General features: G+C 41.3%; 1 protein-coding gene across 1 annotated transcript in view; it reads left to right on the top strand.

Moving 5' to 3' along the window:
* The window catches only part of LOC114651160 (glutamate receptor ionotropic, kainate 1), a 694443-nt gene that overhangs the window by 82821 nt on the left and 586789 nt on the right, over window positions 1–24833 (top strand). The window contains exon 2 of the mRNA XM_051925745.1: window positions 21539–21706. Coding sequence (XP_051781705.1) covers window positions 21539–21706 — 168 coding nt within the window. The remainder of the gene's footprint in view (window positions 1–21538; window positions 21707–24833) is intronic.

Below are 24833 nucleotides of genomic sequence, written 5' to 3'. Positions count from 1 at the left end.
TCTTGTATTAATAACCTTACCTACATTTAAAGCCAAATCCCTAGTATCCAGGTGTTTATAGGCTGGTGGATGGACTCATTTTGATTGGTTTGGTGGGTGGTGGGATTAAATTGTTTAAAGGAGTCTAAATTCTCTTTATTGTTCTTTTTGGACAGTGATTGTTTAGTCTTCTTTTTTTGAGTGTCCAGAATATGTGTATGTCTTTTGAGTTTTATTTAAGAGCTACAGTAATGTGGGTAGTGTAAACATGGAGATCATTTCCCACCTTGGAAATTGGTAACTCTCACACTAAAGTAGGATAAAAATTGCTTTTTTTTAAAGGAGCTGTGCTTTGCTGTAGGGGGCGATAGCACCCTGGTTAGAATAAGCTCTTTTTAAATTGTGGCATCTTAAGTAACCCAAAACTACTGTATATTGATATAATATTAAAAGGTGACACCCCTCCCATAGTGATACGGTGGTAAGAAATCACGTAAGAAAAAATAACATAGCTTTCTCTAATGACGTTTTATGCGGCATAACAGACAAGGAAGCCATAGCAAGACTATTACCAAGGTGGGATCTCGATGTATATAGTCTGTCATTTTCGTCACTGCGCTGGAAGGATTTTCAGGATTGGATGACGTTATCTTACATTAGTCCGTCGGCTTCAAAGGTGTACCGGGCAATGTTCCAAGGCTTTATACTCTTTATCCATGTGCAGGCCTTTACTTAGGTAAATCATGCCATTCCAAACAAGGCAAAGAGAGGATCCAATATCCTCTGTTCTGTGACACAGAAATAGTACAATGTCCATTTTCATAGTTGTCCCTTTCTGAGCCCCTGTGTGCTAAATCTGGCCTGTACATGTGAGTGGATTTTATAAAATATTTTTGTATAGAACACAGTGACATATTAAACTTATGTACTTATTACAAGCTGACTGTAGGTTTGGTTGACAGGGAAGACAATTCGTGGTTGTGACTTGGGGAGAAAAAGGCAGAAAGTGGGTGAGAGATGGAGTATGATGGTAAACATGAGAAGCAGGTAGCTAATGAATGTAAAAGAAAGAGGTGTCATGGAGAAGGGAATAAACTTAGTGATGGTGAAGAAAGGTATGATATTGTCCCCTTTGGAATGGAAAGTTACTGATAATATCCAATGATGAACTACAAAGCTTGTATATTTTGACCAAAAAAAATAAGCAAAACATTTTTGCAGATGTAAGTCATCAGTTATGACTGGCTCAAAATGACCCCTTAAGAGGGAGCCAGACCGGAAGGGGAGGGTCAAATGAACCATGACCTGGATGTGACGTACTGTTGCATATGGTTTTCAGATCTGTAATTGAGAGAGGAGGAGAAGCATTAGGCAATAGTACCAACCCTCGATTTGGGGTGAAATTACAATTAGATAAGTCTTCAAGTTGTCTCCCAAGCACATGTGTATGACATGGCCCTCTCCCTTAACCCAGACCCACTGGGTCAGGCAGACTGAACCAAGAAGTCATATACCTGAGAGACCATTGGCATTGGTTTGGAGGGATCCTTGGTGATGTTGAACCTTGAATTTATGTGGCTGAAGATCTAGGACCATCCTGTGACTCGCAAATTTAACTCCCTTGTGCAGTGGTACATGGTCTGTCACCAGAGTAAATTTTGAGGATAAAAGGGAGAGTAAAGTCAGACGTCATCAAAACAAGAGCTGGCATTTTTTCATCCAATGCCACTGTATTAGTAACACGCTATTTCGTCGTGTTAATCAAGATCATGGCTCTTTTGGAAAAAGGGGCACAAATCAGCAGTAGTACCTCAATAGACCTAAAAAAGCCTGAACCTGCTGCTTGGTTTGTGGCCTGGGCCAATTCAGGATTACAGTGTCTTTAGAATACTGTGGTCAAACAGACCAGAGACTAAAGCATCCTCAGTTACACTAAGATCTATCATTTGTTTGACCTCAAGCTCCACTTCTTCTTTTCCAGCCAGTTTTCTCATCCACTACTTTCGGGAAGGACAGGATAGCTGCTTTCAGCTCCAGTCACTGTTGGGACTGTTCCCTTATGGATAAAGAGGGAGTGTGGCTATCCGGGGTTAAGGGTCTGGTTCTTTTTTCTTCCATGTTTTCAGCAAATTGATGTAATATACATGCTCTGTGATTTGTTTGTTTCACCAAATTGTCTAACAGATCTGTTCTTTCTTTAATCTCATAAATTGGGCTAACAATTTATAAAGGCAGGATATTTTCTTTTAGAGTTGGCTAAATTTTATTGAATCCATTGCATAATTGTGTATTGAACTCCAAAACAATGGGGCTAGACCAGGGCCTAAACATTTGCTGAATTACACCAAGGTCTAGTATTCATCTGACCTGAAGCTCTGCTTCTACTCTTTTTGCTTCTAGGAAACGGTACAGGTATTCTCTGTCAAATAATCCCTAGATCAGCAATAATATCATGCAATTAGAGAGGTCCTGCCAGATTTCTCATCCAATACTTTTGTGATGGTCTGGATAGCTGGTTTGAGCTCCAGTTATTTTTGGGACATTAAGTTGGGTCCAAAGTTTAAATTTTCCCTGTGGATAAAGAAGAAGTGTGGCTTACCGGAGTTAAGGGTCTGGCTTCCTTTCCTTAAATGGTTTCAGCAATCTGCAAACTTTACAGATTTGTCCATGGTTCTACAGTCATTTGTATAAAGTGAAAACAGAAGGGGTGAAAGAACACAGCATTGGGGGATCCTATGCTAATTAACATTGTATCCAACAGTCCCAATCTTACATACTGCTTCCTACGTGTCAAGAAACTCATAATCTACTGTTAGACACCATAGGGTACACCTAACTGGATTTGTATACTCCGAAGCAACTCTGGAACAATGGTATTGAAGGCTGAGCAGAAATCCAGAAACAAGACCCTCCCATAGGTGTTAGGCAAGTCCAGGTATTGAAGAATGTAATGGAGGAAAAAATTAATTGCATCCTCTATTGAGCGATTTGCCCTGTATGTGAACTGAAGTGGATCAAGGAGAGGGTCAGTGATGGACTTTAGGTAGGAGAGCATGAGACATTCAAATACTTTCATAACCACTGAGGTCAAAGCACTTGGCCAATAGTCATTAAGTTCAGAGATGTTATCCTTCTTGGGGACTGGAATGATAGTGGCTCCCTTAAAGCAGTCCAGAACTATGCCCAGCTGCAGGGAAGTATAAAATATGTCAGTAAAGACAAGTGGTAACTGATCAGCACAATTTCTAAAAGTACCAGGGCCAGCTGCTTTCCTGATATTCTGTTTTCTGAAAAGTTTTTGTACCTCTTCTTGCCTAACAAAGTATATAGTGGAGTGAAGAGAAATAAGTGGGGGGGAAGGAAAGTTGAAGAAGGTGAATTGGACTTCGGTGAAGGGGGGATGGTGACACTGAAGTGATTGTGAGAAGGAGAGATGGAGACTGTTGATATAGGAGGCAGAGGGTCAGAGTTCAAGCGGGATCTCATGTCCTTATCAAACTGGCAATAAAACTAATTTAGCTGATTAGCCAAAATGGGAGAGTATGAGATGTTGGAGCACTTCTGCCTGTAATTTGTGAGATTTTTCAGAGAACTCCACACTGCCTGGCTGTTACTGCTAAAACCTTTCTCCAACTGATCTTTATAAGTGGATTTTGAAACTCTCAGAACTTTATTAAACTGCCAACTTGAAGATCGATATTCATTCCTGTTCCCAGACCTGTATGTCTGGTCCTTAGCAGCTCTGAGAACCCTCAGCTCCTTGGTGAACCACGGCTTGTCATTGTTATATTTCACAATGGTCTTCTTAGGGAGACACACATCTTCACAGAAGGAGTTACAATGTTACAATATCAGTACATTCATCTATGCTGCTACACAAGCCTTCCACGGCTTTCCAATCTGTGGAGTCTAAACAGTCCCTCAGCCTCCCAACAGCAACAGTCCAGCTGTTAATAGTCCTGATGGGCTTTGACTGTTCCAGTTTCCGTTTATAGCTAGGAACAAGCATAAGTATGGCATGGTCAGAAGTGTCAAACAGTGCAAAGGAGAAATGGTGAAATGCTCCTTTAATATTTGTGTAAAAGTGATCCAATGTTCTGCCCTCACGTATGGGGCAGTTGATCAGTTGGTGGTATCTGGGCAGATCGTCTTTCATGTTACTTTGGTTAAAATCCCTTATAATGAAAATTTATTTTCCAAATCATGAATGTTATCAGCTGCCAACTGTTGTGCCAATTGAGCATTTGCATCACGAGGAATATAAATATCAAATAGTATTACAAAATGGAATTCTCTGGGTAGATAGAACGGCTTACAGTGAATGAGAAGAGCTTCTAAATCAGCAGAGCAAAAAGCAAGAATTTCAGACATATCCCTACACCAGCTGTTATTTATAAACATGCACAGGCCGCCACCTTGTAATTTGTCATAAAGTCCACTGTTATAGTCTGCTCTGAATAGCTGATATCCTGTCATTTGAACAATGTTGTCTGATAGATCCAAATTAAGCCACATTTCCGTGAAACAGAAGGCACAAATACATGTAAAATCTTTGTTAGTCCTAATCAGTAACACCAACTTGTCCAATACACAATACAATACAATACAATTTATTTTTGTATACCCCAAAATCACACAAGAAGTGCCACAATGGGCTTTAACAGGCCCTGCCTCTTGACAGCCCCCCAGCCTTGACTCTTTAAGAAGACAAGGAAAAACTCCAAAAAAAACCTTGTAGGGAAAAATGGAAGAAACCTTGGGAAAGGCAGTTCAAAGAGAGACCCCTTTCCAGGTCCAATATGTTGACAAGTGAGAGAACATTTGAAATGCAGATTGCCAGGAGTGAAGCATGAAAGACTCCACGTCTCAAGTACACCAGAGCACCAGCCTGCTTAACACTGTACGTCCTGGTGAAGTGTGATTGATAAGCAGCATCCCTGCAGGAAGTGGGGAAAACTTCTGTGGTAAATTTCCCTAATCACAAACAAACATTGGAAATAAATCCGATGGAACTAAGTCCCTTATGTTCAAAAGCTCTTCATAAGGAAAAGTAATTCTTGAAGTCAACAAAAATCACATATTAAGCACTCAATATACAGTACATACAGAACGAGAGCATCTGAAAACCATGGCAGCCCGGTCTGCACCAGAATCTACTCTGATTCACTCGAAAGGTATATCTGTTAAAGACACTGGTACAAGAGGAGCATGATTTCTCCTAGGAATTTGTGGCAATTGGCACACGGCAAGAGTTACAAAAGTGACAAATCTCCTCATTTATCCCAGACCAATAAAACTGAAGATTAATTCTCTCCAATGTTTTATCGGGCCCTAGGTGGGGGCCTAAGAGATGGGTACATGCCAGCTAGCAAAACTGCTGTCAGTAGGCTTTCGGATATAGCAGCAGAGACATCACCACTCCTTCATGATCTCTTACACGATATAAGAAATCATTTTATACTTTGAAATGCAGCCATGGGAGCATGGGATGTGTGGTACATTGCCTGTCTATTAAGGCTACTGCATTTTTTTGAACAATTTCATTGTTCACTTTTAATTGAGATCAGCTATTGCCAGAACTGAAAATGTAGTTCTGAAAGGGGGTCAGGAGGATCCTCCTGGATCTGTGACACCGAAGTGACATATGTAGAGTCATCAGAACACAGTGTCGTCATTGGCCACCTCCCATTGAGAAGCCATGTCTCTACCTCTTTGTTGCACCAGCTGGGTCAGTTCTTTGGCTATAATTTCTTTGAGGTTTCTGACAATCGACCGGCTTTTCCACACTGTCGAGTTGCAAAGCCAGCTGGAGATGTTTGATGGTCTCTATAAGGGAGTCCATGTTTTTCATTGTTTGTCTGGGGACTTGCTGGGTGAGTGACTTGGGGACAGAGTTGAAGAGAGTCATAAGTGGCTAACTCAACTATTTGCTGAGACAAATTACGTCTTCAACCAGTGCCCAAGTTTTCCCCATGACTTCTAAGCTTGTGAGTGCAGAGGCTACACTTTGCTAGAGCACCACTCACAGTAATGTTTCACCTGCAGGTCCACAGTTATGCTATACAGCAATAGAATTTCTGCCTTCAGTTTATAGTAGTCTCATGTAGCTTGCTCATCAAGATCATAATAAGCCTTCTGAGTTCCACCTGTCAGAAAAAAGGGCCAGTATGTGTTCCCAATCCTGGCATTCCCAGTGATGCTGGTTAGCTGTTTGTTCAAAGATGAGTAAGTATGCCTCTACATTATCCTTGGGACAAAGTGGTAACAGTATCTGTGAGGGACCAATTGCTCTCTCTTCACATACTGCTATCTGGGAAATCAGACAGTTCTCAGACCTGTATCTGGCATGCATAGACTTCCTCCATCAGGGCAGCCACCAATAAAGCCTGGTCTATTGGTTTGCTCACGACCAGTAACAATCAACATTAACATCAACAATTTATTTCTTGTGCAGCCCAATATCACACAAGAAATGCCTCAATGGGCTTTGACAGCCCTCCAGCATTGACACCCCAAGATGACGAGAAAAAACACTCCCAAAAGAAAAAAATCCTTGTACTGAATAAAAATGGAAGAAATCTTGGAAAAGGCAATTCAAAGTGAGACCTTCTTCCAGGTATGTTGAGCATCAAAAATGGGGAAAGTGCAATATACAAAACACAAGTAAACCTCTTCATAGAGCTTGATGGACAATTTATTATTCCCATTTCAGAAATACAATAAATAGCACAAACTTTTTGTTCTTGCCCAGTGCTTCTCACCAAGGGCAGGTGTAGAGCACTACAATAATGCTCAAGACAAAACACAACAATAGATTATATGACTCAGTATATATAGAATTATCATGTTTCAGGATACATATTTGTTCTAATACATCACAAACAAAGTTGAAACTAACTAACATAAATGAAAAACAACAATAGAAAAAAATAGAAACGATAGAAAAAAAAGCCAAAAATGAATCAAATCCTCAGGTAAATGCAACTGGAGTAAAGATCTGTTCTCTGCCTGTTGAGGGCATGTTTATATTTTGTATGTCCTGCAGCATGTACAGTTCAGGTTTTCCAGTCGACAATACAGACAACTTCATCTGCCAAAAGTGTTCAGTTAATTAGAGTTGGTTGGGAAAATACACAAATTGGAAGACTGCATTAGGAACCTGATAGCTATTAGGCAAGCCGAAAATTGGATCGACTCAGTTTGTTTAGACAATTTGGCTATTTTTGATTTGGCTTCAGTCTCTCCAGTTCAGCTACAGCACCAATTCAGCTACAGGGCGAGTGGGTAACAGTAGACAAGGGTCTAAGAAGCTAATATTTAGTCCCTCAGCACCCAGGTCACCAATTCAGACCCAGAATAGATTCTCAGCACTTGCAGTGCACCTGTGGATCCTGAGAACAATAAAATGCTCATAATTGGCGATTCCATAATGTGGAATGTTAGAATTCCAAACAATGTTAAACCAGCAGTTAATGTTAAATGCCTCCTGGGTCGAAGATTTATAATTTATAATTAGACCAAGAGATAAAACCAGACCCTCCACCAGGGACACCTGTAATAGTAACTTAGTTCAAGTTAAAAAAAAATATATATCACCAGTGCAGAAAGAACTATATGGTTTTAAATGCTGCTTATTAAACATTCACTCTCTTGGAAGTAAAGCTGTTTTGGTAAATGATATTATATCAAGTACAAAATCTGATCTGTGTCTTCTCACTGAAACCTGGCTTAGTAAATCTGACACTGTTCACCTAACTGAGGCATCACCACATGGATACACATTCCTTCATAAATCTAGAGATACTGGTCGAGGAGGAGACTTTGGAATAATTCCTTGTGACAAAAGACAAATCACCTCTAAAAATTTAGGTGACTTCACATCCTTTGAGGCATTCATTTTAAATATTAAAACAGATTACAACACAATTATAGTGCTAATCTACAGACCACCAGGAACATATTCATTGTTTATGACTGAATATGGCACCTTTTTATCTGATTTGGCTATAAATTGTGATCAAGTAGTGTTGATGGGGGATTTTAATGTATACATTGATGTGGAAACTGACAGTTTTAGAAAATATTTGACTTATTTTTTAAATTCAATAGGATTTTGTCAGATAAGGTCCAACTCATAATCATAACCACACATTAGATTTAATTATAACTTTCAATGCTGAAATTGAAAATTTAATATTACTCCATTAAATTAATTTATTTCTGATCACAACTTAATTATGTTTGATCTGGTTCTGTCCTTACCAATAAACTCACAGATTAAAACAAAGGCAGTGCGACATCTAGATTGTTATTGTGCTTCAAAATTTATAGATACTTTGAGTAAGTCAAGTGTCCATCCATATATCCATCCATTATCCAACCCTCTATTTCCTAACTACAGGGTTACAGGGGTCTGCTGGAACCAATCCCAGCCAACACAGCGTGCAAGGCAGGAAACAAACCCCGGGCAGGTTGCCAGCCCACCACAGTAAGTCAAATGTTATTGTGGAAAACCATTTAGATCAGTTAACATCAAATGTAAAAGTGAAAAACAATTTAGATTAGTTAACATCAAATTATAATATGTCCTTGTGAGGCTTTGGATGCAGTAGCTCCCCCTAAAACAAAAATGATCAAAGCACATAGAAATTCACCATGGTTCAATGAGAGCACTCGAGCTCTTAAATTAGAGTGTCATAAACTGGAGAACAGATGGAGAACATCAAAGCTGCAGGTTTTTCAAACTGCATGGACAGAGAGTGCTAAAAATATACAGGAATCCTGTGGCAAACCCTGCGTATTTTGACAAAAACAATAGAAAAATCATAAAAAGTAAGATATCTTTTTAAATGTGAGCTATCAGTTTTGACTGGTACAAGATGGTGGCAGAGAAAGCCAGACCGGAAAGGTCCAAAGAACCATGACCCAGAAGTGACGTCACTATTGTTGCTGGTTGTCATATCTGCAAGGAAGAGAGGAGAAGCATTAGGCAACAGCACCAACCCATGACTCAGGGTAGAATTACAAATAGATAAGCCCTCAAGTTGTCTCCCAAGCACACATGTTTTATAAATGTCAAGTACAAATCTGAATGTCAATGTTCTAGTGAAGAATGCTCTGGACCAGATTTGTAAGAAGTACTCAGAAATGCCAAATGAAAAGCCTGAATAAATAACAACTTATGATACAACACACACGCAAATTATCCTGAGCATCTGGACAGACACGTAAACTGACAGAAGGGGCAGAATATTAGGTAATGTTAAAAACCTTCCTGAACAGATGAGTTTCAGTCGTTTTTAAAAGAATGAATTAAGTCAGCTAATCTAATTCATTTTGGAATGTCACTCCAAAGTCTGGGCTTTATAGAACTGAAGGCCATGTCACCCATACATTGCAGGTTAGTGTCGAGCACAAAATTGCCATAATCAGAGGACCTCATTGGGTGAACAAGAGCATAGGAATGGAAAAGGTCACTGATGTAGTCCAATGCAAGGCCATTTAAAGCTTTGTAGGTTATTAACAGAATACTTTATTCGATCCTGTAAGACTCAGTGAGGCACTGAAGGATGGACGTTATGTGCTCGCTGTTAATGGTTCATGTAAAGAATTAGAAGAAGGTCTGATTTTTGTCAAGAGTGATTGAAAAGGAGCTCATTTTCTTAAGTTGTGCTTTTGTGCCAATTTGCAGGAATTCAGTTTTGTTGTAATTTAACTTTAAAGAGTTACACTCCATCCAGGTTTTATTTTCACTGAGGAAAGTGGTCATGGTTACTGGTTTGTGTAAGGACTCTTGCAGAGTTTTGAATCATCTGTAGGTGTGATATAAGATTAGAAGTGGCACCTGCCAGTAGGGAGTTACAATTATTAATAGCTTCTCAGCATTAGAAAAGGTGATGAATGAGTGAACACAGGATAAGTTACGGAGATGGAAGTAAGAAAGTTTCTTAATGTGGTTTATGTGGGCAGAATAACAAAGGGAGGAATCAAAAATGACACTAAGATTCGTTGCATTAGAAGAAGTTCTGATGAGATCATTTCAAGAGTGATTGAAAAGGAGCTCATTTTCTGAACACTAGAATCCCTGGAGCCCACAAAAAAAGTCGTAATGCCGGTCACTTTAAATTCCTTTGCACCTCTTTATCAGAGTATTTGCTTTGCAAATGTGTCAGTCCGCACAAGCAGCAAGCAGCCTGCGATCCCATCCCCCACTGACTCAGCTGATGTCAGAGACAAAGTTTTCAGAGCTTAAGTCTGTTTATATGGGTGTGAAGTATCTGGAAAGGTATTGGGTAAATAATATATTGTTATTTGGACAGCAAACACTTCATTTGTGTTCCGCGTCTGCAACGATCTGGGTAAAAGTAGGATGACAAGAAATGTGAGGCAAAAAATGCTGAACACATAACTAAAAAAGAAACTTTTTTCATGTTATAGTAATAATGATAAAATGCTGACATGAAATGTATAATGTGTGAAGATTGAAGTCCAAATATCAAATAAATACTTTCACAAAAGGTATAACAAAACAAGTGCACTTTTGTTCAAGAATATAATCAAAGGAAAAGAAATCATTCAATTTACATATTGCTGTCAATGACTTAAAACCAAAGCCCAAATATCAATCGACAGATAGCCGACATTTTTGCCTGGTTGGTGCAGAGGTAAGAACTACTGTTTTTTTTTCTTATTCCGTTTTATTCTCTCAGTCACGTTCATGTGGGACAACAAACTTGCCTCTCTGTCTCTGAATGGATGGCGTTTGTCTCCATTATTTTCACAACAGCAGCGATGACCACAGTTGGTGCTGTGGTTGATGCCTGGTCAGAACTATTTGTACAACAGAAATTTTGAAAACCCGGTTGTCCCCGTTTTGAATAGTGAGCTGCTAGTATTATTATATAATAAAAACATATGTTTGATTTGAGTCTGTAAATTTTTGCTAACTGTAAAAGATACAGTTGAAGGGATATAAGCAGACACACAAATGCTAGTAAATCATGTCTTCTTGGTATCTTGTTGTTACTTGAATTTTTTGCTATTCAGTTTCATTCTTGAATAAAAGCACACTTGTCTCATTATATCTTTTCAAAAGTGTGTATTTGTTGCAATTAAAAGAGTTATGCTCCATGCAGGTTTTATTTTCACTGAGGAAAGTTGTGAGCTGAGAAAACTCTGATGAAGTTTCACTTTTAACATTGAAATAGAGTTGAGTATTATCTGCATAAAATAACCCAGTCCAAAGCTATGAATAACAGATAGATAGATAGATAGATAGATAGATAGATAGATAGATAGATAGATAGATAGATAGATAGATAGATAGATAGATAGATAGATAGATAGATAGATAGATAGATAGATAGATAGATAGATAGATAGATAGATAGATAGATAGATACTTTATTAATCCCAAGGGGAAATTCACATGGTCAAGGGGAAGCATATAGACGGAGAAAAGCTAAGGGCCGAGGACAGAGCTCTGAGGAACTTCTTGTGTGACTGCTGTTGAGCTGGATCTACTGTTTCTAAAACTAACAAATCCTTGTCTATCAGTCAGATTGGACTTAAACCACTGGAGAGGAGTGCCAGAGATACACAGAATGTTCTCCATTCTTCACAGTAGAATACCATGTATAACAGTATCAAATGCTGCAATGGGTCCTAACAGAATTAATATGTTGGACAGCAAATCATTGGTTATCCAAAGCAGAGCAGTTTCACAGCTGTGCTACACTCTGAAACCAGACTGAAAGGGTTCCATCAATTTATGAGAAGTTACATAATTGGTGAGTTAGGAGGCCACAACATGCACAAGAACTTTGGACTGAAAAGGTAAGTAAGAAATAGGCTGAAAATTGTTAAGATTGTCAGCATCAAGACCAGACTTTTTAACATTGAGTTTACAGAAGTGATTTTAAAAGTGGCTGCCACAAAGCCAGTGTCTAGGGATGTATTTATTATTGTTGCAACAGTTGGGATTAGGACATGAAAGCAGGATTTAAGAAGTGTGGTAGGGATGGGGTCTAGTACATACTGTAAGTAGTCTGCCTCATCTTACACAGCAGGTCATTAACATCCATCCATCCATCCATTTTCCAACCCGCTGAATCCGAACACAGGGTCACGGGGGTCCGCTGGAGCCAATCCCAGCCAACACAGGGCACAAGGCAGGAAACAATCCCGGGCAGGGTGCCAACCCACCGCAGAGGTCATTAACAAATGGTGAAAATTTAGAAAAGGAGTTGGGTGGAGTAGGAATACAGGGAAAGATGCTGTATAAATGGACACTGGATTTGTGTTAGTTAAATTATTTAGCTTTTTAAATTTATTACAGAAAAAGTGGAGGAATTTTTCCCAAACTTTAGTAGAGGAGGAAATCGAGTTGGATGCAGTTTGAAGTAGTTTATTAACTATAGAGAACAAAACCCTCAGGTTATCATGTCCGCTTTTTATTATTCTTCCATAATGTGTGATCTTGGCTATAGTTAGTGCATCCCTGTAAGCCCTTTGATGGTCACAGAAAGCCTGGGCATGCACAATGAGGCCAGTCTTACATGACATTCTCTCAAGGTGTCAGCCAGCTGCTTCATTGACAGTAATTCTGAGTTGTACCATTTAGCTGAACGTTTAAAGGAAACCTTATGTTTCATGTGATGCTGAATGAAGGGCTGAGTTACAGTATAGTCGCCAACAAGACTATATAATGTTGATGGAGTAGAGGAACTCAGAAAACGATCAGAAATGGATCCAGCAGGGAGAGAGGGAGAGATGTTTTTAAGGTTTATGAAAGTAATTCGATATTTACAGGTAATAGAAGGGAGATGTAATGAGACAGTGAAAAGTACTGCTTTATATTCAGAGAGTCCCAAATCACTGCTGTTAGTGTTGCTAACAGATAAGCCGAACATGAAAATGAGGTCTAATATATGACTACCTGAGTGGGTAGGAAAATCAACATGTTACACCAAGTCAAAATAGTCAAGCAAGGACAGAAAGTCATTTCTCAGTATATGCATAGGAATGTCAATATGGAAGTTGAATTTGCCAAGAAGAATGACTCTCTAGGAAAGAGAACTTAACTGGGTTAATTAGTTCAGTTAGATCACATTAGAAAGACCCATTGTATTTTGGAGAGCGATACAGAACAACAAGTAAGATAGGACCAGATTTTGTTATTAGTTTAAGAGCCAGACACTCAAAAGACAATGGCAGTCAATCGGGATTCTTTTGATATTTAACTCAGATCTAACAATTACTGCAACCCCTCCACCTTGTCTTGAGTTGCTGTGGAGTAAACTTGTTAAGACAGCGATACCTCAGTAAGAGATGTAAATTCGTTTGGTTTTGGCTAAGTTTCTGTTAAGCATAGCATATTAAGGTTGGAAACTGCAATGAATTCTGATAGCACCAATGCTTTGCCATTAAGAGATCTTGTGTTAAACAATGCAGATCTGGCTAATGAGGGTTAATTATGCACAGATCCATAACCAGAGTTTATTTGAACATATTGCAGATTTGACACACTGACGCTCTTATTTTCAAAGCTAGGAGGAAACAGCATATTCCTGAGCAAATACCGCCGACAAACTTTACATTCACAGCCCCGCAGTGGCAATGACCTGACCAGCGATTTAATTATTTTGGGCGCTACACAATTCCAGTGTCTTTTAAGATATTTCTGTCTGACCAATTGCTCTGCACAAATTGTTTAATATGCAAGAGTTTATCACAAGGGTATTTCAGCATTGCAGAAAGCCAATACTTATTTGACAGTAATAGAGCACACTTCAGCAGCACAGCAGAGAAGGAGAGATGGGCGAGGTGAAGTGGCGCAAATGAGCAGCGATAGAAACGCAGCAAGAATGCAGTAGAAGCATAGACTAATACCACTGGAGGATTAATCCATTAAAAAAGTAGGAGAAATTATAAGATGCACATGAAGATAATTACCAGAACTCAGAATATTCCCAGTCCCTAGATCTCTATGATGCAAAAAAAAAAAATGTTCACAGATCATGAATCAGTTAAAAAGTACTTGAGTAAAAGCAAAAAAGTATCTTCTTTCCAAAGTAATAAAGCAAAAAAAAAAGTAAAAGTACTACTTATAATAATAAAAATTTAAAAAAAATCAAGGCTTGGTCAGTACATAGAAGTTTAACTGCAGTTCATTTTTCTCCAAAACGTATTATGCACTTTATAAATTGTAAAGCTTTCTGTTTAGCTTAAGTAGTAGCCGATTTTCAAAATTCCTGGTGTACAGCCATTATCTAGGGTTAAATAAAATCCCTGCAGTGCTAAACTTTCCTTTTTCAAACAACAGTAACCACTGGATGAATCCTGTTAGTAATAAGCAACATTAAAGAGTCAAGACAATATTCCTCCTTTCTAGACCTGAAAACACTGAAAGATTTAGGCATTGAAGAGAATACATTTCTACTGTGACTTAAAAGTAGGATTAAGATTGTAAAGTCACAGTGTCAGTTTGTACTAAATATAAAATTAATAAAATGTGCCCTATTCAGTCTAAAGCTATTCACTGTGCTTGAGCACTTAATAACTATATGGCATGAAGTGGACAAAGATACACCTTGTTCATTGCATTGCTGTGGTAATGCGCCACCCCGTGCATTACCAATTTAAATTAAAGAAACTCAAAACTAACTATTATTGCTTATTAACAGTAAAACTACTTCAGCTTAAAAGGTGGGCGCTTACCATTTCTGTATTGAAGGCACTGCCACGGAAACACGGGTGGCAGATCTGGGCACACGTGGAGCCGATGTAATGGCTACACACTCCTCCGCTGGTATTCAGGTTCACACGCCGGTGACCTCGCAGCCTGCCCGTCACAGGCGGTTTTAAGGTTCGGCATGCCTGGTAGAAAATGCCAGCATTTATACTTGTAACTGAGATTGAGTAAGAGAATTCTACGTAAATAAGGTTTACTTACTGAAGTGTGCTTCAGCTCAGCATAGCTATTGGCCTTCCATGGGCCTTACACTTGTGTGACTGGCAGGGATTTGAGTTTAAATTGAAAATTGCCTGGAGCATGTTGCAGAGCGTGAAGTGAACGTACCAGTGTCTACCTGGATAGGTGCATGTGGTAGGCAGAGGTGGCAGAATGGCTGGATAATCTGCCAATTATATTTAAGGAGTTGTCTGTGGACCTAAAGGCAAGGTAGGGTTGAGCAGTGCTGAACGATTGAGGGAGTAGTTGTTTTTCTTGACGGCCCTGTATATATATATACATTTATATATATTGTGATAAATAAAGCAAATGAGACAGATTAAGGGTTGGGGAGCCTCTCCGTATACTGGTTGTTGGTTCCAGTACTCAGCAACTAGGTCAAGGTTACAACAAAAAGTTCGACACATTTGACAAAAACACAGGGGTCGGGAGGCTTTTTATAGAGGGACAAATCAATTTAACGGAAGCGACGAAGAGGGATGGAGCTGCAGATGACTTCAGGAGCAGAGGGACGGAACTGAAATCATCAGGACGGGACCAGAAATGAGGTGATTCCCTGGGCTGGAACGGAGCGTTTTCTTCGGGGTGTGGAAATGCAGTGGAGATTGGTATACTTGTTGAGGTATGGACTTTTTATTCAGGCATCTTTCTGTAGGTGAAAAGGAGAGAAAAGCATTAATACTGTGATCCAGATCCCCATTTCTTGTAGTTTCATGCACGATAGACCCCACTGACTGTCCCCTAATCGTGCGTGTGTGAATATATATATATTTATATATATATACAGTATATATATATACACACACACAGTATGTATGTATGTATATATACATATATATACAGTACAGTATGTATTTATGTATGTACATATATATCTCCGGGTGATAGATCTGATTGAGGTATATATACATATTCGATGTTGGGATAGTTTTTCTTTTTGTATGTCCACACACTTGATTTTTTCTTGTATATATTTTTCCTCTATTTTTTAACCTTTTGAGGAGGTTCCTGTGACAGGGATAAAGAAGGAAGACTTCTTTTATTTTTGGTGTTTGTGTGTAGTTTTTGTATACAGAAATGAGGGAGTGGGAGGGGCCAAGGAGGTTGGGTGCAGTGTGAGTTGGGTAGTGGCCGAAGGCGGGGACCTTGGCAGTCCGATCCTCGGCTACAGAAGCTGGCTCTTGGGACGTGGAATGTCACCTCTCTGAAGGGGAAGGAGCCTGAGCTAGTGCGCGAGGTCGAGAGGTTTCGGCTAGATATAGTCGGACTCACCTCGACGCACAGCTTGGACTCTGGAACCAATCTCCTTGAGAGGGGCTGGACTCTCTACCACTCTGGAGTTGCCCCCGGTGAGAGGCGCCGAGCGGGTATACTTATTGCCCCCCAACTTGGAGCTTGTTCATTGGGGTTTACCCCGGTGGACGAGAGGGTAGCCTCCCTCCACCTTCGGGTGGGGGAATGGGTCCTAACTGTTGTTTGTGCATATGCACCGAACAGCAGTTCGGAGTACCCACCCTTTTTGGAGTCCCTGGAGGGGGTGCTAGAGGGCACACTTTCTGGGGACTCCCTCGTACTGCTGAGAGATTTCAATGCTCAAGTGGGCAATGACAGTGAGACCTGGAAGGGCGTGATTGGGAGGAATGCCCCCCCCCCCCCCCGATCTAAGCCTGAGTGGTGTTTTGTTATTGGACTTGTAATTGGATGTCACGGATTGTCCATAACGAACACCATGTTCAAGCATAGGGGTGTTCATATGTGCACTTGGCACCAGGACACCCTAGGCCTCAGTTCGATGATCGACTTTGTGGTCGTGTCGTTGGACTTGCGGCCACATGTCTTGGACACTTGGGTGAAGGGAGGGGCGGAACTGTCAACTGATCACCACCTGGTGGTGAGTTGGCTCCGATGGTGGGGGAGGATGCCGGTCAAGCCTGGTAGGCCCAAACGTGTTGTGAGGGTCTGCTGGGAACGTCTGGCAGAACCCCCTGTCAGAAGTAGCTTCAACTCTCACCTCCGGCAGAACTTTGACCACATCCCGAGAGAGGTGGGGGACATTGAGTCCGAATGGGCCATGTTCCGTGCCTCTATTGTTGAGGCGGCTGACTGGAGCTGTGGCTGTAAGGTGGTCAGTGCCTGTTGTGGTGGCAATCCCCGAACCCATTGGTGGACACCGGCGGTGAGGGATGCCGTCAAGCTGAGGAAGGAGTCCTACAGGACCTTTTTGTCCTGTGGGACTCTGGAGGCAGCTGATAGGTACCGGCAGGCCAAGCGGAATGCAGCTTTGGTGGTTGCTTAGGCAAAAACTCGGGTGTGGGAGGAGTTTGTTGAGGCCATGGAGAATGACTTTCGGACGGCTTCAAAGAGATTCTGGTCCACCGTCTAGCGTCTCAGGAGGGGGAAGCAGTGCAGTGTCAACACAGTATATGGTGGGGATGGTGCACTGCTGACCTCGACTCGGGACGTTGTGGGTCAGTGGGGGGAGTACTTCAAAGACCTCCTCAATCCCACTAACATGCCTTCCAATGAGGAAGCAGAGCCTGGGGACTTGAAGGTGGGCTCCCCCATCTCTGGGACTGAGGTCACCGAGGTGGTCAAAAAACTCCTTGGTGGCAGGGCCCCGGGGGTGGATAAGATATGCCTGGAGTTCCTCAAGGCTCTGGATGTTGTAGGGCTGTCTTGGTTGACACGTCTCTGCAACATCGCATGAACATCAGGGATAGTGCCTCTGGATTGGCAGACTGGGGTGGTGGTCCCCCTCTTTAAGAAAGGGGACCGGAGGGTGTGTTCCAACTACAGAGGGATCACACACCTCAGCCTCCCTGGAAAAGTCTATTCGGGGGTTCTGAGAGATTTCGGATTCAGGAGGAACAGTGTGGTTTTTGTCCTGGTCGTGGAACAGTGGACCAGCTCTACACCCTTAGCAGAGTCCTGGAGGGTGCATGGGAGTTCGCCCAACCAGTCTACATGTGTTTTGTGGACTTGGAAAAGGCATTCGACCGTGTCCCTCAGGGAATCCTGTGGGGGGTACTCCGAGAGTATGGGGTACCGGACCCCCTGATAAGGGCTGTTCGGTCCCTGTACGATCGGTGCCAGAGCTTGGTCCACATTGCCGGCAGTAAGTCGAAACCGTTATCACTGAGAGTTGGACTCCGCCAGGGCTGCCCTTTGTCACCAATTCTGTTCATAACTTTTATGGACAGAATTTCTAGGCATAGCCAGGGCGTTGAGGGGGTCCGGTTTGGTGGACTCAGGATTGGGTCACTGCTTTTTACAGATGATGTTGTCCTGTTTGCTTCATCAGGCCGTGATCTTCAGCTCTCTCTGGATCGGTTCGCAGCTGAGTGTGAAGCGGCTGGGATGGGAATCAGCACCTCCAAATCTGAGACCATGGTCCTCAGCCGGAAAAGGGTGGAGTGCCCTCTCAGGGTTGGTAGCAAGATCCTGCCCCAAGTGGAGGAGTTCAAGTATCTCAGGACCTTTTTCACGAGTGAGGGAAGAATGGAGCGTGAGATCGACAGGCGGATCGGTGCGGCATCTGCAGTAATGCGGGCTCTGCATCGGTCTGTTGTGGTGAAAAATTTACCAGTCGATCTATGTTCCTACCCTCACCTATGGTCATGAGCAATGGGTAGTGACCGAAAGAACAAGATCGCAAATACAAGCGGCTGAAATGAGTTTCCTCCGTAGGGTGTCTGGGCTTTCCCTTAAAGATAGGGCGAGAAGCTCAGTCATCTGGGAGGGGCTCAGAATAGAGCCGCTGCTCCTCCTCATTTAAAGGAGTCAGATGAGGTGGCTCGGGCATTTGATCAGGATGCCTCCTGGACGCCTCCCTGGTGAGGTGTTCCGGGCACGTCTAACCGGGAGGAGGCCCAGGGGAAGACCCAGGACATGCTGGAGGGACTATGTCTCCCGGCTGGCCTGGGAACACCTTGGGATTCCCCCGGAAGAGCTAGAAGAAGTGGCCGGGGAGAGGGAAGTCTGGGCATCTCTGCTGAAGCTGCTGCCCCCGCGACCCGACCTCGGATAAGTGGAAGAGAATGGATGGAAGGATGGATGGATGGATGGATGGATGGATGGATGGATGGATGAAATGAGGGAGTGTACTACACACCATATAAATACACAATTTTTTTAGTTGCTTTTTAACTGAATGAAACAACGCCCACCTGATACTGCTGTGTTTTTGTTGTAAAAAAGCTGCACCTTTCACCCTTCAGTTTTGGTCTGTGTATCATCTCTCTTCTGATCCCATTTGGCTCATGAACTATCAAATATCCAGAATGTATAGGTTGGGACCACTTTGCCCACTACATAGGATATCACAATTGCTATTGAGTTTAAACTCAAGTTCTTAAGGCTCTTGAATTTGACTAGCAATACAGAAACAGAAATTAAGAATCTCAGAATGGAGAAAAACATAAAAACACTGCTTAAGAATTTTAATATACATATCTATATATATAATTCACTAAGCCAGAAGACAAGTAGCCAACCATGGAAAGCACACCGGAAGGGGCGTGGATTCACTAAGCCGCCAACAAGTAAGACACCCATGGCGCACGCAGGAAGGAGCCACGCCCACCAACTCTAAGACCATCGGATGAGACGACAACTCGCAGAGCCACGCCCACAAACTCGGACGCGACGACACAGAAAAAGCGGCGTCATTTATATTCGTCTGTCGTAGAGGCCACATGCACCTCCGAGCCACGTTGACTGTTCATAGAGGCATGTTTCTCGCGGAGGTGAATCGCCATATGCAGCGTGAAAAACGGTTTGCGAGGGGTATCCCATGGGATCCTTAAAACAATCCTTTACAACTGAGGTTAAAACACAATGAAGTAAGCAGTCTTTAAAAACCAATACGCCCCGTGCCTCTGTTTCATTAGCGTCGGCTGTCCTCCAATTGTAAGTCATGGACAATTGCATGTTTCCCTCTCAAAACACAATGAAGGAAGCAGTCTTTAAAAATCGATAAGCCCTGTGCCTCTGTTTCATTAGCGTCTCACCTGCTTCATCCAATGGTCTTAAAGTTGGTGGCCGGGGCTCTTGCGAGCGGGCACATGACCAGGGGGTGTGTAAGCTTAGAGAACGAGGGTGGAGGGGGGAGGACCAGGTAAGAAGAAGCATGTTTGTCGTGGAACTGAATCACTGAATGATGGTCGGCTGGCAAAAACTGGCCGACAAAAGCGTATGCATTATACTTACTGAAAGGAGCGTTACGGATTTTGCAAATGTTCATTTTTTTCCCTACTTTTAGACAACTGTGTCTTTCCGGAAGTGTTCAGCAATCAATATATTATTTTTGCGGCGTTTGCCTGCAGAACCACGTGCAGCGAGCGAGAGCGTGTGACACACACACACATACAGGCACGCGAGAGAGAGAGCGCGCTGGACACATAGGAATAATAATACTTCGTTATATTGATATACCGATACTGATTCTCAGTATTCAAAGCGCTATCCACACAGGAAGGAACCGGGAAGCGAACACACAATCTTCCAGAGTCTCCTTACTGCAAACCAACAACACTACTACGGCCCCACAAGGCAGTTAAAAAATACAGCGGGATTGAATTTTTTTTCACATCTGTGCATAGCATAGCATGTTACTTTTCTTGGTGGCTTATCACATTACGGATGTTTCACATGTACATTGTTTCCCCTGTGCTTAAAAGACATTAAAAATGTGTTTCTCAACTACGCCATGGTCTTAATGTTGGTGGGCGGGTCTCCGTGACTTGCTCTTGCAAGCGAACACATGACCAGGGGGTGTGTAAGCTTAGAGAACGAAGGTGGACGGGGGAGGACCAGGTAAGAAGAGGCATGTTTGTCTCGGAACTGAATCGCTGAATGAAATTAAACGCGTGTGCATTGTACTTACTGAAAGCACCGTTACGGATTTTGCAAATGTTCATTTTTTTCTCTCCTTTTAGACAACTGTGTCTTTCCGGAAGTGTTCAGCTATCAATATATTATTTTTGCGGCGTTTGCCTATAGGACCACGTGCAGCGAGAGAGCGAGAGCGTGTGACACACACACACACACGCACGCACACATACATACAGACGCGCGCGCTGGACACATAGGAATAATAATACTTCCTTACATTGATATAGCGGTGTTCACAGTATTCAAAGCACTATAAACACAGGAAGGAACCGGGAAGCTAACACGCAGTCTTCCAGAGTCTCCTTACCGCAAAGCAGCAACACTACTACAGCCCTACAAGGCAGTTAAAAAATACACGGGGCTCGAATTTGTTTTCACTTTTGTAGATAGCATTGTTGCAATTTTACTTTTCTTGGTGGCTTATTACATTACGGATGTTTCACATGTTCATTGTTTCCCCTGTGCTTAAAAGACATTAAAAAAGTGTTTCTCAACTGTGACTACAAGTACTGACAACTGTGTCGTTCAGGAAGTGGTCACCCATCAATACATAGGTATGCGGCATATGCTACGCCGCGGGTTGGCTAGTTTTTTATATTTGTACAATTTGTATTTGTTCTATTTTTAAGGTAATATATGCATATTTAGTATAAATGCTGTTGCTATCATCACTAAAATATATCTACTTTTTTACAGGAGGAATTTTTGAAACCATGGAAAATGAACCAATAAGCATTGAAGAGTTAGCCTTCAAATTTGCTATTACAAATATAAACAGAAATAGGACATTAATGCCAAACACAACATTAACATATGATATTCAAAGAATTAACCTCTTTGATAGTTTTGAAGCTTCAAGAAGAGGTAAGTTATATTTAATGAACTAATTATGATTTATTTTTAACTGTGAGCTATTTATTTGAATTAATAGCCTTAACTCATGAATAAGTACAACACATGATTGGTGCATATAGCAGAAACCCAAATATTTTAGTTTCTTATTAGCATGTGATAAATCAGGGGTCCTCAATCATGGTCCTGGAGGGTCGCAGTGGCTGCAGGTTTTTGCTCCAACCCAATTGCTTAATAAGAAGCACTTATTGCTCAAGTAATACTTCTGCTTTACTTTAGTTGTCTCGCTCCTTAAGATTTTGAACCCTTATTGCTTATTTTAGTCTTAAACAGCTGTATTCTTTAATTGCTCCTAATTAGCAATAACATGCAAATGACAAAAGAAACCAGCATTTTTCCATTTAGTTTGTTACCATTTACACCTGTGTGTATTTATCATGCACTATTGGGTTTAATTAAATACTTGGAAGGAAAGTGAAGAAAAAAAAGTGAAAGACTGAGAATTACTCATCCATTTCAGCCTTCAAATCATTTGGATGATATCCTCAGAAAGGGGAAGAAAATCTAGGATATGAGAATTACTGGACATAGCAGAGTTAAACCACTGACAAACCATGAAATTAAATTATTGGCAAGAATTGCTTTCTAATAAAGCAACCGGGTTAGAACAAAAACCTGCAGCCAATGTGGCCCTCCAGGACTGTGATTGAGGACCCCTGTGATAAATGGACCATTACTTCATGGCAGCGTATAACTGGGGGAGGGGGTAGAAATTGTAATATAGTAAATATGACACCCACCTCTTGACTCTCTGCCTCTCCTTTATTGTTCTGTTCCTTCTATTTTGTCCTGTTTAACATATTTTTGTTATTACAATATGTGTGGATAGTCTGAATACTTTTAGGCACAGGGATATAATCATTTAGTGATGAATTTATAGTACTAGGGTGTTGTACCGTGTTAGCCATTATGAATGTAGAGAAAAGCCAAGCAAAATTACACCTTTTATTGGCTAACTAAAAAGATTACAATATGCAAGCTTTCGAGGCAACTCAGGCCCCTTCTTCAGGCAATGAATTTAGTTAAGCTCAGAAGGTTAATTCATGTACATTTTTTTCTTTTCTTGGTATGCTAATCTGGGGCTGGGCATAACCTATGATGACCACCTTGTGGAGATCAAATGTTATAGCAGCTGCTTTATGACTGGCTCAGGTGGGGTGGTGGTGGTAGGTCAGGTGCACAGGAATATATGATGTAGAAAACCTATCCCATGTCTCTGGAAACTCCTGATGTGAACTTGAGAAAACACTCAACACAGTTAGCCACAGTAATAACAAAGCAGTCGGATTTTGCAAATTACATTTGGCACAAATAACCTTCTTGCCACAGGTGTATTCTTTAATTTCTGGTCAGTAAACCTGTAAGTCTTCTTTATATACCTTGACCTTTTGTTTCCTCATTTGATTGAAAAATCTCCTGTGGTTTTCATAGCTGAGCAAGAATTGAAAAGTTTGCAACAGAAATCCAAACAAGTTAGAAAATGTATGCAGATGTGTTCATCAACTAAGTTAACTGATATAAAAGTTGGAAATAAAAATGTGAAATGTTCCTTTACTGAAGACTCAGTTATCATATTTATGTTTATTAAATATTTCTGCAACAATGAGTCATATTAAAAATTAACTGATAATAGAGTTGAATTACATGTGTTAATAGACTATATTAAATACGTGCCTTTTAACAACACTTTACGCTGGAGTTAAAAATGGAGCCCTAATAGGCTTGTTGTGACTCAATAGCTTACACAGCAGATTCCAAATCAAACAATGTGAAAATGGCATCAATTTCTATGCATTAATGGTGGAAGGTCGGTGGCTGTTCAGTTTTCTTAAACATAACATTTTTGAGAGTTGCAGCGTGCGGCCAGGGCTTTTACCTGGCTGGGACACCTCTACGTTGGGAGGACCAGGGGAGCAAGTGTGGCCAGAGCATTACCTCCCCTGGAACGCTAGATGGCAACCCCCCTGAGTTGCAGCAGTGCCTCAGACTATCGCAGGGCTGCATGAGAGTTGGAGTGTGGTGCAGCCCTGTTGGGATCCGCAGGCACCGCCAGGGGGTGCTGCAGCAGGAGCTGCTGAGCCCTTACGGGCAGTTCTTCCACCACACCCGGAAGTGCTGCAGGAAACGAGTAATCAAGCACCTGGAGCACTTCCGGGTGCATTATAAAAGGAGCCAGAGTTGGGAGGAGGAGCGACGAAGCTTGACCTGAGGAGTGAAGGAGGAGAAGGAAAATAGTAAAGGAAGGGATTCATTGTTTGTTCTGTGCTTGTGCCAGGACTTTGTTATACTTGTGGAGAACGGGGAAGGTTTTTCCCACAAGGGAAAAAGAAAATAAAATCAAGGGTGTGCATTGAACTTGTGTCCTACGCATGTCTATATCAGGTTCGGCTGGCGGTGCCAGCCTGGTGGACCACAGAGTATACAATGGAATAATATCCAATAGTTAGCTATTGAAAAATTACTTAATACAAAATGACTGACACTGTTATCTAATGAAAAGAGAAAAGCAACTGAAATAAGCTCCCAATCTAGCTATTTATATTGTTTAAAACTTGTCTTGTATCATGCTAATTTAAGTTTGAAATGAAACTGTCTTGACTTGGTTATGGTGATGATCTTCTCACTCTCTGCTTCTCTTCTGTTTGCTTGTCTCTGTGCTGCATGCTCTTTAAAGACCTTCCTTTACTAAGATTTAATAATAACTACATGAAAATAATCCTAATGTCACTGTTATGTTTGCATTACATCAGTGTTTCTTTCCCAGGCTGATGTCACTTCTGATCCTAATTATCTCAAGCTAACAAATTGCAAAAATATGCCTCGCAATCTGTTTTTCAGGATTTTAAAAGAATGATCCGAAAGATGAGATTCAAGTCAATTAAGATACAGAGTTTATATCCATACATAGCATTCATTTAAAAGATGCAAATATGTCAACAGAGCAGTTTGTTTGAGATGAGATTTAGAGTCCAGCAGTGATCAGTTCAATATGATATGTCAGAATGTATAATCTTTTTTGGTTTATGAAGGCTTTGTTTGAAGAAAAAAAACAATTTGGGAGACCAGTGTCCTGATTGCT

Source organism: Erpetoichthys calabaricus, chromosome 4 (assembly GCF_900747795.2).
Source record: "Erpetoichthys calabaricus chromosome 4, fErpCal1.3, whole genome shotgun sequence".
Taxonomy (NCBI): Eukaryota; Metazoa; Chordata; class Cladistia; order Polypteriformes; family Polypteridae; genus Erpetoichthys; species Erpetoichthys calabaricus.
The sequence above is the reverse complement of the archived record's forward strand: the minus strand, read 5'-3'. Positions and strand labels throughout refer to the sequence as shown.